The sequence below is a fragment of the Leucoraja erinacea genome, chromosome 3 (genome assembly GCF_028641065.1).
Source record: "Leucoraja erinacea ecotype New England chromosome 3, Leri_hhj_1, whole genome shotgun sequence".
In the NCBI taxonomy this organism is placed as follows: Eukaryota; Metazoa; Chordata; class Chondrichthyes; order Rajiformes; family Rajidae; genus Leucoraja; species Leucoraja erinaceus.
The window spans coordinates 30,594,514-30,610,902 of record NC_073379.1 but is presented as its reverse complement, the minus strand read 5'-3'; the positions used below and the strand labels follow the sequence as shown (position 1 = coordinate 30,610,902).

Sequence of the window (16,389 nt, the reverse complement as noted above, 5' to 3'; positions counted from 1 at the left end):
TCTGATGTTAAGGCCACGCCCCGCGGTGGGGCTCAAGGTCAGTCCGAGGAGGCCTCCAGCTCCATCGATGTTAGGCCACAGAGCGACCGGAGATATGATCCGAAAAACAATCGCATTTCCAGCAAAGTTAGAGACTGAAAAACATTTCCCCTGACCCCCTTCCCTTCCGCCCACTTTTAAAACACTCTAAAAAAAATGTTTTAAAGGAAAACTGACAGACTGTTGGCAGGGCTGCCAATCGTGTGGCACCCCAGTATACATGGCCGCCAGAGTGGAGGTTGTGGTGTTCTAGCTCTGTATAATATCTTGAGGGAATATTGGAAATGAATATGATCCAATTACTGGACATTTATAAACCATCCTGCACACTCTCATATTGTTCCCACCATCGGGAAGAATGTGCAGGAGCTTGAAAACCATGACCACCAAGAATTGGTTCAAGGATAGCTTCTTCCCAGCAGCCATCAGGCTCTAGAATAATACACAACATTAACCTCAGCAATTATGAACTCCTAATACTATTGACTGTGTCTTTGGTCGTACTACAGACTTTTATTTTTACACTTGAATTATGTTGATTAATTTAGTGATTTTTAAAAAATTGTTTTATCTATCTGTGTATTGTGCTTACAGGCCTGGAAAGCTGCTGCAAGTAAGAATTTCATAGTTCCATGGTCAGTATAAATGGAAATTAAACACCCTTGATTTCACTCTTGAAAGAATACACTGAATTTACATTGCTAAATGATAATTGATATTGCACAACATTCTGAAATATTATGCCAAAGAAGATAGTACATGAAATGTTCATCAGGATACATTTAGATTTAAGGATCCAATATATACCCAAAAAGCAGTGCATCATCCGTCAGAAATTTTGGTAGATTAGAGTCTCTTAATGCTCTAATCAGCACAACATCCTCATCCAGGTCTGGATTCTCCCTTTTCAATGACCTGAAAGGGAAAAATAATAATTGAAATGTTAACATCAAAATTGTCTTTAAACCTTACATAATCGATTAATTATATAGCCAAAATATATATTTTATGAATATCCTTATTTTTATTGTAGTGAAATATTAATACACATCTGCTTGAATATTATTGTTTGCTTCATCAAATGCCATCAGAAATGTTGAGAACAACATATTTCCACAACAACTAAATGAAGACAAAGATTTCACTCATCATTGCAACATTGAATAGCTCCATTCATAGCAGCATGTATCTGTATTTAGGTGAGCAAAATACTCCATTTGGAAAATATTACCTTTAAAATTGACTAACAAACAGGTTTTATAGTCTAATTTTAATCCACAGCTATTTCGCATCGATCAGTTTGCTGACGGTCTAATTTTCTATTCCTTCTTCCCTCACTTCATCTATCTACCACTACTGCATTATTATATTTTTGGGCTGCATATCCATAACATGAAGAAGGGCCTCGACACGAAATGTCACACATTCCTTCTCTACAGAGATGCTGCCTGTCCCGCTGAGTTATTCCGGCATTTTGTGTCTATTGTCCATAACAATATATTGTTTAACTGAATCCAGGTGAAGGGTCCCAAACTGAAACATCGTCTGTCCATTTCTCACTACAGATCATGCTGACCCTCTGAGTTCCTCCAAAAATTGTTCCATTTCACCAGTTGCTATCATCTATTCCAGATGAAAGCAGTGCTAACAACTTTTCTTGGGGTGGTCCGCACTGGACCAATGAGCATTTTGTAAAGGCACACAACTGCAAAATTTGGTAACACAGGAATTCCAAATCATTGCATATTATTGCACAAGCTTTACACATTGGAACACAAAAAAAAGGACAAGTCTGGATCCTGAGCCAAGACCACTGGTGGAAGTTATTGGCGAGGAGAAGCCTAATAAGCAGGAGAGGCCCGTGACAGTCATACGTACTAGGGCCTGGATAGTTGAATATGGTCAGAATCACCTGGTAGAGATCAGCAGGAATGATGTAGGATGGTTAAGGTTGGAGGTTCATAAGAGGCATTTGGTGGAGGGCATTCAGAGAGGTGAGGGTGTGGGTTCCGAGGTAGTTCTGATGCCATAGCTGGTAAATTTATAAGTAAAAGCACCGTGGCTGTTTCCAAGCATCGCGCAATGTAGCTGGCCAATTATTTGTTTTAAATTTTTTTTTTAATTATTGGTGATCCGTAAGATTGGTGATGTCGCTAAATGTCAAGAGAATATAGACTCTTTTGTTTCAGAATGGGTGCCATGCGTGACATAAATACTACTTGTCTTTTGTCAAATAAAATAGGAAGTTGGCTAGGTTGCTGCAAGCTGCTAGGTTGCTGCAGGTTGCTGCATTATCTGAAGAGGAATAATGCAATCACAACACAATCACAATCAAACACTATGCAATCACAAGAGACTGGTCATAATTCTGACATAAGGTGATGGATAAAGTTGCTATGAATGGTTAGGCTCGCCACAACCCTCCCGTAATCATAAATCCCATTTCATTTAAAATTGGAATACAAACAGAATGTACTGGAAATGCTTAGCAGATCAGGCTGCATAGGTCCCAGGAGGAATGGAGTTAACATTTCAAGTCAGATACCTTTGCCAGAACTAGGAACGATAGAAAAACAAGTTAGATTTAAGCTGCACAGAAAGTGGGAAGTGGTGTTGATAGGGAATAAAGGACAAAGGTGAGGTCATGGTTGCAGATTTAATGTTAATGGTTAATAGCAAATTTCAAGAGTGAGAAAACAGAGATCAAAAGATCATGTGCTAGGAGCGGAATTAGGCCATTTGGTCCATTAAGCCGTCTCCGCCATTCAATGAAGGCTGATCTATCTCTCCCTGCAAACCCCATTCCCCTGCCTTTTCCCCATAACCTCGGACAACCATACTAATCAAGAATATATCTATCTCTGCCTTAAATATATCCATTGACTTGGCCACCACATCTTCATCTCCTTCCTAAAATAACATCCTTTAATGCTGAGGCTGGTCCTAGACTCTCCCACTAGTGGAAACATCCTCTCCACATCCTCTATCCAAGCCTTTCATTATTCTGTACATTTCAATGAGGTCCCCCCTCATTCTTCTAAACTCCAGTGCCATCAAACACTCATCATATGTTAACCGACTAATTCCTGGGATCATTCTTGTAAACCTCCTCTGGACCCTCTCCAGAGCCAGCACACCCTTCTTCAGATATAGCTTTGATATTGATTTGAGAATTAAGGGACAGAAGTTTAGGGGTAACATGAGGGGAAACTTTTTTACTCAGAGAGTGGTAGCTGTGTGGAATGAGCTTCCAGTGGAAATGATGGAGGCTGGTTCGATTTTATCATTTAAAAATAAATAATATTGGATAGGTATATGGACGGGAAAGGAGTGGAGGGTTATGGTCTGAGTGCAGGTAGATGGGACTAGGGGAGAATAAGTGTTCGGAATGCACTAGAAGGGCCGAGATGGCCTGTTTATCACCCAAAATTACAATATTCCAAATGTGCTTGACCAGGGCCTATAGAGCGTCAGCATTACATCCCGTTTTTGGATACAAGCCCTCTCAAAATAAATGCTAGCATTCTTTACTACCGATTCGACTTGCAGAATAAATGCAAACATAAGAAAGGAGTATAAAATGTTGTAAAATGCCAGGAGGCCAGGATGGAGAATTATAATAGCAAGCAATCTCCACCTTTAAACCTCCATCCCACTTCCATTCTGACCTGTTTATCTGTCGCCTGCTGCACTGTTACAATAAGGCTTAATGCCAGCTTGAAGAATGGCACTTCATCTTGTTACTGGAGATGTTGCAGTTTTTCTTATTCAATATTTAACTCTTCTGCTTCTAGATACACACTCTCTCTAAATGAATCAGTTGACCCACTGTAAGCTATAGTTATATGATATTCCTCAGTTTTTATCTCTCGATTATTTGAGCATGGCCTGCTGGGCATGTCTGACAACCCTCCACTGTTTGAGGAACTAAGGCCAAGTTCAGATCTTGTTACCTAATGATTTATTTTGTGTCTCTCTCCTGGAGGAAAGGATGAGAGCTGCTTCCTGCCTTGCTCTTCATTTGGCTGCTATAGCAGGCTTCCTGGTCCATCAGGGCAGAGAACATTTTTACCAGCATTAACCTAGCTAATTAAGACCAGTGGACCTTGGGGCTCTCTTGCTTCTCTGCGTTCCCTGAAAACCACAGTGACACAGTCATGGAGTGTATGCCTTTAAGGTCCAAAGCCCAGGTAGGCTTGCTGCATGGTAAACTGCTGAAAGCAAAATGAAGCTCAGACTCTATTCCATTGGGTGCAATTCAGGCTGCCACATTGAGAAGAAATTGAAATAGAGCACAATACCATCATTGCACACATGAATGAGGCAAATATTGCAATTACTGCAATCTTTTCAAATGATATACGAGACTGCAGATGATGGAATTTGAAGCAAAAGACGAAGCAGTGTCGGAACTCAGTGGGTCAGGCAGCACTGATGGAGGGAAGTGGACTTAAGACGTTTGAAGTTGGTACCCATCTTCAATAGACAATAGACAATGCATGCAGGAGTAGGCCACTCACCCAACTTGTCTAAGTCACCCTGCATATTCATAGCATTCTCCTCACAGTTCACACTGCCACCCAGCTTTGTGTCATCTGCAAATTTGCTAATGTTACTTTGAATCCCGTCTTCTAAATCATTGATCTACATTCTAAATAGCTGCAGTCCCAGCACCGAGTCTGGTGGTAGCCCAGTAGTCACTGTTTCATCTACTCTTTCTTATACATGTTCAAAAATTAAATTAATTTAAATCTTACCTTTTTAAATACATGTTAACTAATCTTTGCATTACAATATTAAATGCTTTCTATAAAAAGCTTATGTAAGTATTTAATTATCTTTCCCAGTCACGATGGCCGTACCTAGTCATCTGGCACTAATCCCTGCTTTAATGATTTTCAAAGTACATAATAGTGGCCCTGTTATCTTTTCCCTTAGTTACTTTAATTCTCATGTTCAATTTCATAGAAACATAGAAAATAGCAGGAGTAGGCCATTCGGCCCTTTGAGCCTGCACCGTCATTCAATATGATCATGGCTGATCATCCAACTCAGTATCCTGTACCTGCCTTCTCTCCATAACCCCCGATCCCTTTAGTCACAAGGGCCACATCTAACTCCCTCTTAAATATAGCCAATGAACTGGCCTCAACTACCTTCTGTGGCAGAGAATTCCAGAGATTCACCACTCTGTGTGAAAAATGTTTTCCTAATCTCGATCCTAAAAGATTTCCCCCTTATCCTTAAACTGTGACCCCTTGTTCTGGATTTCAAGGTTAATGTCATAGTATTTGACTTAATGCATTGATGTATAATTTTCAAATGAAATTAAGCATTAAATGGTAGAAACCTTCTGATTTTCTTCACTAAATTTAATTAAGGTCAGATAGTTGAGCAACAAGCCTACTGATAATTCTAGTTATATACGAACAGATTTAACATTTTTCTGCTAAGTTTATTCTTTTCCTTTATAGTTACTATAAACAACAGACATAATTGAATTTGTTTTCTTACCCAGCCATGACGAGCACAGATTTGACTGCTCTCATGCCAAAGTCATAATGATCCTGCTGGGAGAGCTGCTCACTACATAGTTTGTACATCTGAGTCATCTTTCTGGCCAAAACTTTGCTAGATTCAAAACCTTCAGAGTACAAAATGACCTGAAGTGAGCAAAAAAAAATAATTCAAACAGGGATTGTATCAATGAGTTGTACGTTAATTTTTACTATACTTATCAAAATCAAGGATTAGGCAGCAAAATATCTAGGCATAAATCCAAATTTACTAATAATGTTAAACTAGTGTGACTAGTACAAAAAGAACCAATCAGGGCAAATGAAGCCTGCCATTTTTACTTGCTCCCTTGAATTAAGGCCAAAGGTCACCATCCAAAGCCAGCTGACATATTACATATATGTGCATGTCAAACATTGCTGGCAGAGAAAGAGCCCAGACAGCATGTCTAAGCTGCTCATCTTAGGGCAAACGATTGGTGATTGCACAAGACACTGGAAATGGAAAAAGGAGAATATTCCACATTCCTTGATAAGTGAACGGAGAAGGAAATGATCAGTTAATTAAAGATTTAAAATTGAAGATGAGAATTTTACCAGGAACAAACATAGGATTGTATTATGAGCACAATATACAAAATAGATAAATGTCTAGGTTTGTCTGAATTTATTCAGCAACGTCATAACATCTGTTGACCCTTAAAAGGGTTATGACCAGCTAATACATAGAACATGAAAAAGAATACACAAAAGTGCAGGAGTAACTCAGTGGGTCAGGTAGCATCTTTCACAGAGATAGATAGGCAATGTTCCAGGACCCTTCATTAGACCCAACCCGACCCGATTCATTGCCTATCCATGCTGCCTGACCCGCTAAGTTACTCCAGCACTTTATGGGTTTTAATTTGTATCGGCAGTTCCATGTCTACATCGTACACGGATCGGTTTATTTCAGAACAAAATAATCAGAATTTGTGCAGTCTGTCAATAAGTTCAGAGAGACAAATGTATGGCTCAAGAATTGAATGGGACAAATGTGTTTTATTCATAGGAGACTGGCGCCAGTACTGAAAAATGTGGAGCTGTTCTCTGAGGGCAGGCGTCCCATGAATCGGGTTGGAAGAAGTGTTCATGTGAATAGAATGCCCAGGGGATTAAATAAAGATTTAATCTTTATTATGAAAGAGATACTCTAATGAAGGGAAATTAGGTAAATTAAAGAGAAAAGACAAGGCAATAGGGCAGTGTGATGGAAACAGGTAATAATAACCTAAGTGTGCCAAGAATGGTATATACACATTGAGAGTTAAATACGGAAAAAAGACACAATTGAAAACTTTTATTTGAATGTACACAGTAATTGCAACGAAAGAGACAGATTAATAGTGCAAATCGAAATCAAGGAAACATTGCATGGAAACATTGGTGGAAGAGGCTACAGAATCTAACCTGGAGTGGTAACATGGAACAAAGTATAATCAGAGGTGCATATAATGAGTTTAGTACAGTAATCATGGATGACTTTAATCTATGTGCATTCAGAGCAAATCAAATTAGCAGTAACAGAATGGAAGATGAATTTATAGAATCTACTCAAGATGCTGTTCAGTATGCTGAGGAACAAACTAATGAACAGACTATTTTTGATCCAGCATTGTGCAATGTGAAATGATTGATTGATAATCGGGTAGTTCATGTAAATTATGGAAATGGTGTAATTTTGCTTATATTTTCTTACAAACAAGAAAACCATTTGATTCATTGTGTCTTGGCTCTTATTCTCATCAGTCCCATTCTGCTAATATTTCTCTCATATATTCATCAACCCCTCAGATTCTCCTGCCACCTACTTAGACTCAGGGCAATTAAGCAACTAACTGGGGATTCGGGACGTGGAAGGAAACCAGAGTATCTATAAGAAGCCCATGAGGTCACATAGAATATATGTTATTTTCACAGAGAAACACCCAAAGGCAGAATAGAACCTCAAATCCTGGAGCTGTGTACAGTGGCACTGCCTGCTGCTCTTTTGTGCAACCCTTTACTATCAACATTATCAGAACTGAACGAGGAGGAGGACACAAATGCAGGCTCAGACACAGGGCAGATCAGTCTTCAGAGTTTAATCGGTCCAAGTCGGTACACAGGTAAGCAAAAACAGAGGCAACAGTACAATCTAGGAGCAGGCAAAAAAACAGTGGTCGAAAAACAGGCAATGGTCGAGATCACAAGGTCACAAGATTTCTAGAGCTGGAACGAGGTGATACCAAGTAGCATACACAACGAACTGGCAATGAGAACTAAAACACAAAGGGCTTAAATACAGACAAGCAGGGGATAACGAGACACAGGTGAAACACATCAGGGCGGGGCCAACAATCACCTGAGGGTAAACGACCTGACAGGAAATGGGACCTGAAGCAAGAGGAGATGTGAGACACCAAAATAAAACAAGAATGCAAACTCTAATACTAAAAACCAATAAGAAACAGAAACTAGATCAAATGCGAGACCTGACAAACATGAAGGCTGCAGGTGAATAACTTCCATCTGAAAGCAGGGTATTAAATTTAAACAGGGCAAAAAACAAACATGTTAGTCATAAAATGACGATGGTAGATTAGAAAACTGCGCATAGATATTATAGTGAACAAGCACTGGTTAACATTCAAGGGCTTTTATAAACAGATATATATATATATATATATATCTGGAGCCCCGTCTCATGGTGTGAGTCCACCCACGAGTGATCCCGAGTGAAAGAAAAAATCAAACTCGTGGTTGACTACGAGATTCCAAGTTTATGTTCACGAGTTTAAACGAGTTCCCACGTGTATGTTTAAGTTTGCCGTTTACTTCTCATTTCTGCGATGTACCAAGTTCCTCTCCTGAGTTACTCTCGAGCCAACAACGACTACCAACGTGTGGAAAAATCATCACATGGATAAAAATGTCATGCAGTTTTTTTTTACTATAAAAAGCCTCCCATGACCATGGACAGAACTGCCCCAATGATCAGCTTCTCCGTGTCTCTTATGTAGCTGCATGCTTCTCTTGTCATGTAATTAACCATTTATATCAAATCGTTGCCTATCATTGCTACATTGCAATAAATGGCATTTAAACTTAAATGGCTGTCAAAAAAAGCACAAAACGCAAAGGTGTTTAAGAAATGGACTGCAGGGAGAACTTCAAAGCTTTTGTAAATCGATTAAATTCAGGTAGAAGTTGAACTCAAGATTTAAATCCCCTGAAAGTTAGGTTTCTTAACACAGGATAGATGTTCTTACAGAACGGAGTTGCTGAATAAAATCGTCTCCCGTTTTCCTCCGTTTCTTGCATGACATCAGCTTGCCAGCTTTATTTCACACTCCGTGATCTGTGTAATGTATATAAGTGTAAAATAATAAACTGACCAAGAAGGTCCAGTGTTCTCCCGTTTGTTTAATTTAGAGATACAGAGAGGAAACAGGCCCTTCGGACCACCGGGTCCGCGCCGACCAGCGATCCCCGCACACTAACACCATCCTACACCCACTATCAACATTTTTACATTCACCAAGCCAATTAACCTACAAACCTGTACATCTTTGGAGTGTGGGGGAATCTCGGAGAAAACCCATGCAGGTCAAGGGGGGAACTTACAAACTCAGTACAGACCGTGAATGAAGGCCCGTTTTAAGTATCAAATAGAGGAGCAAGAGGGTGATCAAGGCAGAGAAAGTGTAGATGCCAATGCCCAGGTAGTCCAACTCGCAGGAGTGCAGCTCCACCATGACGACACCGTGGCCATGGTGGGCTTGGGGGAGGTTCAGGTGACATCGGTGACCAGGCGAGGAATGTAGACCGTCGGTACACAAAAATGCTGGAGAAACTCAGCGGGTGCAGCAGCACCTATGTAGCGAAGGAAATAGGCAACGTTTCGGGTCGAAACCCTTCTTAAGACTGATAGGGGGCCAGTGGTCTGATTGATCCACCACACAAACCACCTGGCATCGCAGGTGTAGAGAAAGTGGTTGCCGCTTAGCCGCAGCTCCCGATGGTGTTTGATGCCGCTGTCCGGGAAACTGGAGGCCTGAATGGTCTTCCGGTTGTTGTAGCTGAGATCCAGGTACTGCAGGGAGGTCATGTCCCGCAGGAAGTCCTTGGTCAGCTTGGAGATCTGGTTGCGGGTGAGGTTGAAGACGCGCAGGGTCTGGGTGAAGTTGGACAGCCTGCGAGGCACTGTGGTCAACAGGTTGCTACCGAGGTCCAGCAGCTCCAACCAGCCTAGCAGGTAAAGCCTGACCCAGTTTAAGCTCCACAGCTGGTTACCGCTCAGCACAAACTCCTTGAGTTGCGGGGGCAGGTAGTCAAACACGTCTTGCGGCATGAACGCGAGTTTCTTCCCTTAATATTCCGCTGCTATCTGTGTTCGAGAGCAAAAACGTGCAAAGGGCATGCATGGTTCCTCGCCAGTGAAGATGGACACAGAATGCTTGAGTAACTCAGTGGGACAGGCAGCATCTCTGGAGAGAAGGAATGGGTGACGTTTCGGGTCGAGACACATTACTTCTCTCCAGAGATAAGGCAACAGCACAGCACAAAACCAGTCTGAAAGGTCAAAGGTCAAAGGTCAAAAACTTTATTTGCCATTTGTGCTTACACACATAGGAACCATTGTGCGGTTGTTCAGAGAGTCAAGTCAAGTCAAGTTAAAAAGACACACAGAAGACACATAATCTATAAAAACATATACTTCTCTAGAACTAAAAAAGAAAGAAAATGCCTAAAACCCTATATAAAGGGGAAAGTGAGAGCATTGTAAATTACACAAACCCTATATAAGAAAGTGTGAAGAAGGGTCTCGACACAAAACATCACCAATTCCTTTTCTCCAGAGATGCTGTCTACCCCGCTGAGTTACTCCAACATCGTGTCTATATCCCATGACCTATTGTACATACCTCACATTGTCAAATCATATCTGAAGAAATGTCTCCTCGCTGGCTCAAACATAATCTATGTGGAACTCACAGTTCTCTCTGCTTCATATACGGGGAATTCCCTCAGTATGGTCATTTTTCACGCCTCCCGCCCGGTGTTAACCCTTCCCATCAATGCTTGAAGCCCCCATCTTCGCTCTGTACCTTCAGCTTCATTGACGGCTCTCTCCCATCAAAAGTATCCAAGTTAATTTCAGACTCTTATCCATCCATCCATTCATTCATTTTCCATTAAAATCTGACTAATCTTCTGACACTCAGGCCAAATCCACGGTAGACTCAAGAGTCACTACGGTAAACTCACGGGCCACTACGTTCTTACAACGAGTTTAAATGCTTCAAATTTTAACTTCAAGAGTAAATTTGACTCGTGGAAATGTTTAAACATGTTTAAATTTTTTCAAGAGTTAACAAGTTTCCCGAGTACCTGCCGTTAGCGCCACGAGTCGCTAAGTTGCATCCATGAGTTCCGACGTTCCCGCTACGTTAATTGTATGTGATTACCACCAGTTTAATTTGTTTTAAACTCAGGGTCACTCGTGGGTCGACTCACACCGTGAGACATGGGTTTAAGGCACAAAAAGCCAACAAGGCAAATGGTTCAAATAAGGCTAACAAGAGAAGTTCAAGATTGTATTAGATCATAGGGAAAGACTAACAATGTTGTCATGCAAAAATGAAAAGTTAAGCAAAAGTTAAAAGTTGGTCCATTGCACTGAGACAGGAGAAATCATATATTGTGGAATTAAGGAAATAGTAAAGAAATTAAACATTTTGTTTTGTTTCTCTTCTCAAAAGAATACGCAGAGAACATCTTGGAAAAAGTGGAGAACAAGTGTGAATAACTGAAGGAAACTAGCAATTATAATAAAAAGCCGTTGCAGAAATTAAACACCAGTAGATCCCCAGACCCTGATAAACGGCACCCCGATGTTTTGCAAGATGCAGACTTGGAAATAGTCGATGCATTTGTTGTAATTTCCCAAATTTCATAGGTTATAGAACAGTTCCCACAGGTTGACAGATGAATATTCTATTCCCTATATAGGGAAAGAGGGAGAGAGAAAACAAAGAACTGCAGAGCAGTTTTCTTGACAATGGTAGGAGGGAACTTTTATGGAAGTGAGGGTGTGAGGTCTTCAAATTCTTATTATCCATAGTTGAACTAAATATTTTGAATGGGACGATGAGTGCAATATAGCTATGTATTTTGATAATACAAACTATTTGGCTGAGTGAGTTGTGAAGGAGATGTAAAGGTTTTCAATATATGAATAGGCCAGGTAACTAGTAGAGGGAATATAATGTGAAAGAAAGTGAGGTTATCCATTTTAGTGTATAGAAAAGAAAAGCAGAATGGGTGAATTATTAAAATGTGTTGCTGCCCAGAGGGATCCAACTGTTTTCCCACATGAATCATTGAAAATTAAGCGTATGGACAGCAAGCAATTAAAATGGCAAACAATCCACTTCCCGTTATTCAAAGACAAATTGAATACGTTCAGAAACCACAGTTGAAAGCGAGGATAAAAATAGTAGAAGGATATTGAATCAAGGCTAATATACCAAAAGCCTGGTTCAGAAAGGATAGGTTTGCAAGGCAAGAAAATTGAATGAGGCACGAAAGGCACCAATTAGAAATTAGAATATTTAAATTTCTGAACTATCAGCATTAAAGATTTATTATTATCCCTCCAGAAATCTTAACTGTCTGTTTCAAATATGTCAGATGTCTTTCGGTAACACAAGTTTATCACATGCATTCTTCTTCGGCATGTAAAGAGCTCAACTGAGCCAGTGGTAAATTCTTCATGTATGGCAAGCATACGAAGATTGATCTCTTGAGGTTCCCACCAAATTTACTGGGGACTCCAGAAGTGCAAGAGTATTTTCAGATCCATATTGCAAATGCAGGTTGCTAGCATCCAGTACACACCCTATCCCAATGTTCTTATCATAGTCTCATTTCTTAGCACTTACCTGCATTTTGATTAATGGTTTTGTTGCCTACAGTCGATTAACCTGTCTTTAAAGACTTGCTTGATGTCTGAAGTAAATGCCAATCAGTAGAATATTTTCCTTTGGCCTTATATCTGGCATCCACAGGAAAAAATAATCTAACCGCTCTCAAATTTGGGCATGATCTAACCTATTGTTTCCTATTTCAGTTAAAGGCACTTTTGCAAAATGAAAAGCTATGAAAACAGTGCAATTTAATTTCTCTCCCTCAAGTACACTTTGTGCACTTGCTTCCTGGCCAAAAGATTTTGAAACGTTTTTTTAATTATTTGGCATGCAATTGAACAAAGATTTTTCAAAGTTAAACAAAAATGATTTATGTTATTTTGATTAGTGGTATTGATTCCACATTTAACAATATAAACCAACAAAAATAACCTGAAAGACATGAGCAAAAGCAACTCAACAATTTGATTACCTCAGCAATAAGAGCATAGTTTGGAACCATCATTGCAATAGGTCTAAAAAGAGCCTTTAGATTGTCTGGTAGTTCTGTCCTTCCAGCATAGCCAGGGTTCATCGTGATGAATGCAGCGCAAGACATGACCAGCTTGATTTCCCTGCCTTCAAACATGAAACGGGAGAGCTATCGAAAAGAAACAAAAAGTGTTATTTTTCTGCGGGTCTAGCTGATTTATGGCATTGATTTAGCTGTTTGCTAAAATGCTGGGAGAAATCACCCACTCTGCTCCAAACAGTACGATGAAATCTTTCAAATAATTTTAGACCAGGTAGCATATCAATGAATGCAGTGTAAATCTTGCCAATTGATCAATCAATCAATCAACCAACCTTTATTGTCATCTTGCAAGCAACAGTTGTACAGTGCAAAATGAAAAGACGTTTCCCAGGGAATACCGGAGCATCACACATGAAAACATTTCACACATAACACTAAAAACAATCCAGTCCCTGATGGAACAGTATAAATAGTTATAACAGTATACATCTCCCTATGTATCACCAAAATCTCAACCCAACTTCACATAGCCATTTGCTGTTACATTAATCGAGCATATTTGCAGAACAGAATCAAGAATTTTAACAGGACAGTTTAAACCATTGTGGCAGTGCTAGTTTTAGTTGTGTAGCAAAATTAAGTTATCTTTCTACTTTAATCTTTATTATTTTTCTATTTCAAATGTTCATGTGCTTTGTCAAATCCTGCACATGATCATTTACAGTAATTTCTTCAAAATTCGAATCACTATTTTCTTTGGAGAAAAATCTGTCGTTCACCATTTTGTTTTTAATGCTATTGCCAACTTCTTAAAAATTCACAACTTTCCGTAACCATCTGTGTTGTGGTTCTCTACACTGAAACTACTTTAACCATGTACATCAACTTCCAGATTGTGGATGCGCCCTTGTGCAAACATAACCCCTCAATGAAACAAAATAAAATGGTAGAGTGTTTTGGACCTTTTTATCTGAAAGATTAATTGTGAATGTGTATAAATAGTATATCCATTTCAACAATTGATTGTGCGTTAACCCATTGCCTCTGTTGAATTGGGCATTAGACCAGATTGTGGCGGCTCCTAAGGGTCGTCCCATTATACTGCCGAACCCCTCGGCACAGGAGTGGCGCAGTCCGGAGGCGGTCCTTAGCCGGAGGGTATAAAAGGCAGGGTTTGGGTGCCATCTTTTCCTGGTTTCGTCTTCCCCTGAACCGGGAGGAATTAAAGTAAAGTGCTTCTCAAACTTCAGACTACTTGCCTCATTTTGAGACCCACGCACTACATTGGTGACCCCCGACGCTCCATTGGCATCATGATGGAGACAGAACAAAGCCCTACCTCCTCACACGCCCATCTCCACGTGGACATTGTGGGGCCCCTTCCACCGTCCCGGGGCATCACCCACCTTTTGACCATGGTGGACCGCTTCACGCGGTGGCCGGAGGCCATTCCGTTGGCTGACACCTCATCGGCTACGTGTGCTCGTGCGTTGTCCGCTCACTGGATTGCTCGCTTCGAACAAGCCCTTCCTCCCCACAACTGCCGCTTCCCTGCTATCGAACTGGCCCAGAAAGTCCACCATTGCAAGACTGGCATCACCCACCTTTGCGTGGACCGAGCCCTTCGAGTAGGTGTTTTTTTTGCGCTGGCGCACATCTCCTCCGACCGGGGGCCACAGTTCACCTCCGAGCTGTGGTCAGCCATGGCTCGCTTGCTGGGGGTGCAGCTGCACCACACCACGGCTTACCACCCGCAAGCTAACGGTCTGGTGGAGAGGTTCCACCGGCAGCTGAAGGCGGCATTGAAGGCACGACTCACCGGCCCGGACTGGATGGACGAGTTGCCGTGGGTCATGCTGGGCATCCGGACCGCTCCCAAAGAGGACTTGGCCTCATCATCGGCGGAGCTGGTGTACGGGTCGACACTCACAGTGCCCGGGGAGTTCGTGCCGTCGGCGCCGGAGCAGCAGGAAACGCCCTCCTCCACCCTTCAACGCCTTCGCGAGCGAGTTGGCAGGCTCGCACCCGTCCCAACGTCCCGCCATGGGACATTTCGCCCACATGTGCCAATGGCCCTCACGGACTGCCCATACGTCTTCCTGCGCCGTGATGCCCACCGGACGCCACTCCAGAGGCCGTACGAGGACCCGTTCCGGGTGCTGGAACACGGGCAGTCGACTTTTGTCCTGGACATGGGGGGGCCGGCCGGAGGCCATGTCGATTGACCGTTTAAAGCCGGCGCACCTGGACATTGACCAGCCGGTGCTGGTTGCTCAACCTCGGCCCCGAGGGCGCCCCCCCCTCACGACTCCCTCCACCTGTCACTCCACCTGTCCTCCCGCCGGTCCCTCGACCTGTCCTTCCACCTACGCCCCCGCAAGCCCCGGGATCTGCTGACTTCCGCACGCGGCCGGCCGGGTTGTGCGCCCGCCAGTGCGTTTTTTGCCTCTGGTTCTGGGGGGGGGGGGGTCCTGTGGCGGCTCCTAAGGGTCGTGCCATTATACTGCCGAACCCCTCGGCACAGGAGTGGCGCAGTCTGGAGGCGGTCCTTAGCCGGAGGGTATAAAAGGCAGGGTTTGGGTGCCATCTTTTCCTGGTTTCCTCTTCTACTGAACCGGGAGGAATTAAAGTAAAGTGCTTCTCAAACTTCAGACTACTTGCCTCATTTTGAGACCCACGCACCACAAGATTATCATTTTTATCTAATATGATCCAATGCTTCTTCTCCTATCTAAAATTTATAACAATAAAGAAGGAGGCCCATGCAGTTCATTGGAACCATGGTGTGCCCCATTAGTCCTATTCTCTGCCTCATTTCTCTGTACTCATGCAACTTATTCTCTCTCAAATATGGCCATCAGTTGCACTGTGATTATTTGCTCCATTAAAATGCACTAAGGGATAACTAAGGGGCAATTGACTGGAAGAACGTTCGGGTTATGTAGAAGGAGGTCGGAACACCCGATGGAAACCTAAGTTGTCACACAGAGAATGGGGAAACTTTACACCAACAGGATCATGATCTGTCCCTGCAGGTGAGGTACAGCAGTACTAAGTGCAATGCCCTTGTGTCATACACAATCTTACAAGCTCTTTAAAAGAAAAAATCAATTAATATAAACCCATCTAATATCATTTGCTTTGGGAACATCATGGGAATGCATTTCCATGCAAATCAACCATAATATTTTCTATGAATTGAATTGAATTGAATAAATTTATTAGCCAAGAATATAGGAATTTGCCTTGGTGCTGATACATTGGTTTGAGCTAGAAAACTCTCCGATAATGATATAATTACTGTTGTACTATTTTTCAGCCAAAACAACAATTCATTAATAGGGAGAACCTCAAAATAAATCCACTCATG

The 16,389-nt window shown here is 41.8% G+C and overlaps 1 protein-coding gene across 1 annotated transcript in view; it reads right to left on the bottom strand.

Annotated features, from left to right (window-relative positions):
- Positions 1–16,389, bottom strand: part of LOC129695437 (dynein axonemal heavy chain 6-like) — a 283,604-nt gene that overhangs the window by 169,822 nt on the left and 97,393 nt on the right. Inside the window, 3 exon segments of the mRNA XM_055632390.1 lie at positions 847–954; positions 5,554–5,702; positions 12,978–13,145. Of these exon segments, the coding sequence (XP_055488365.1) occupies positions 847–954; positions 5,554–5,702; positions 12,978–13,145 (425 nt within the window).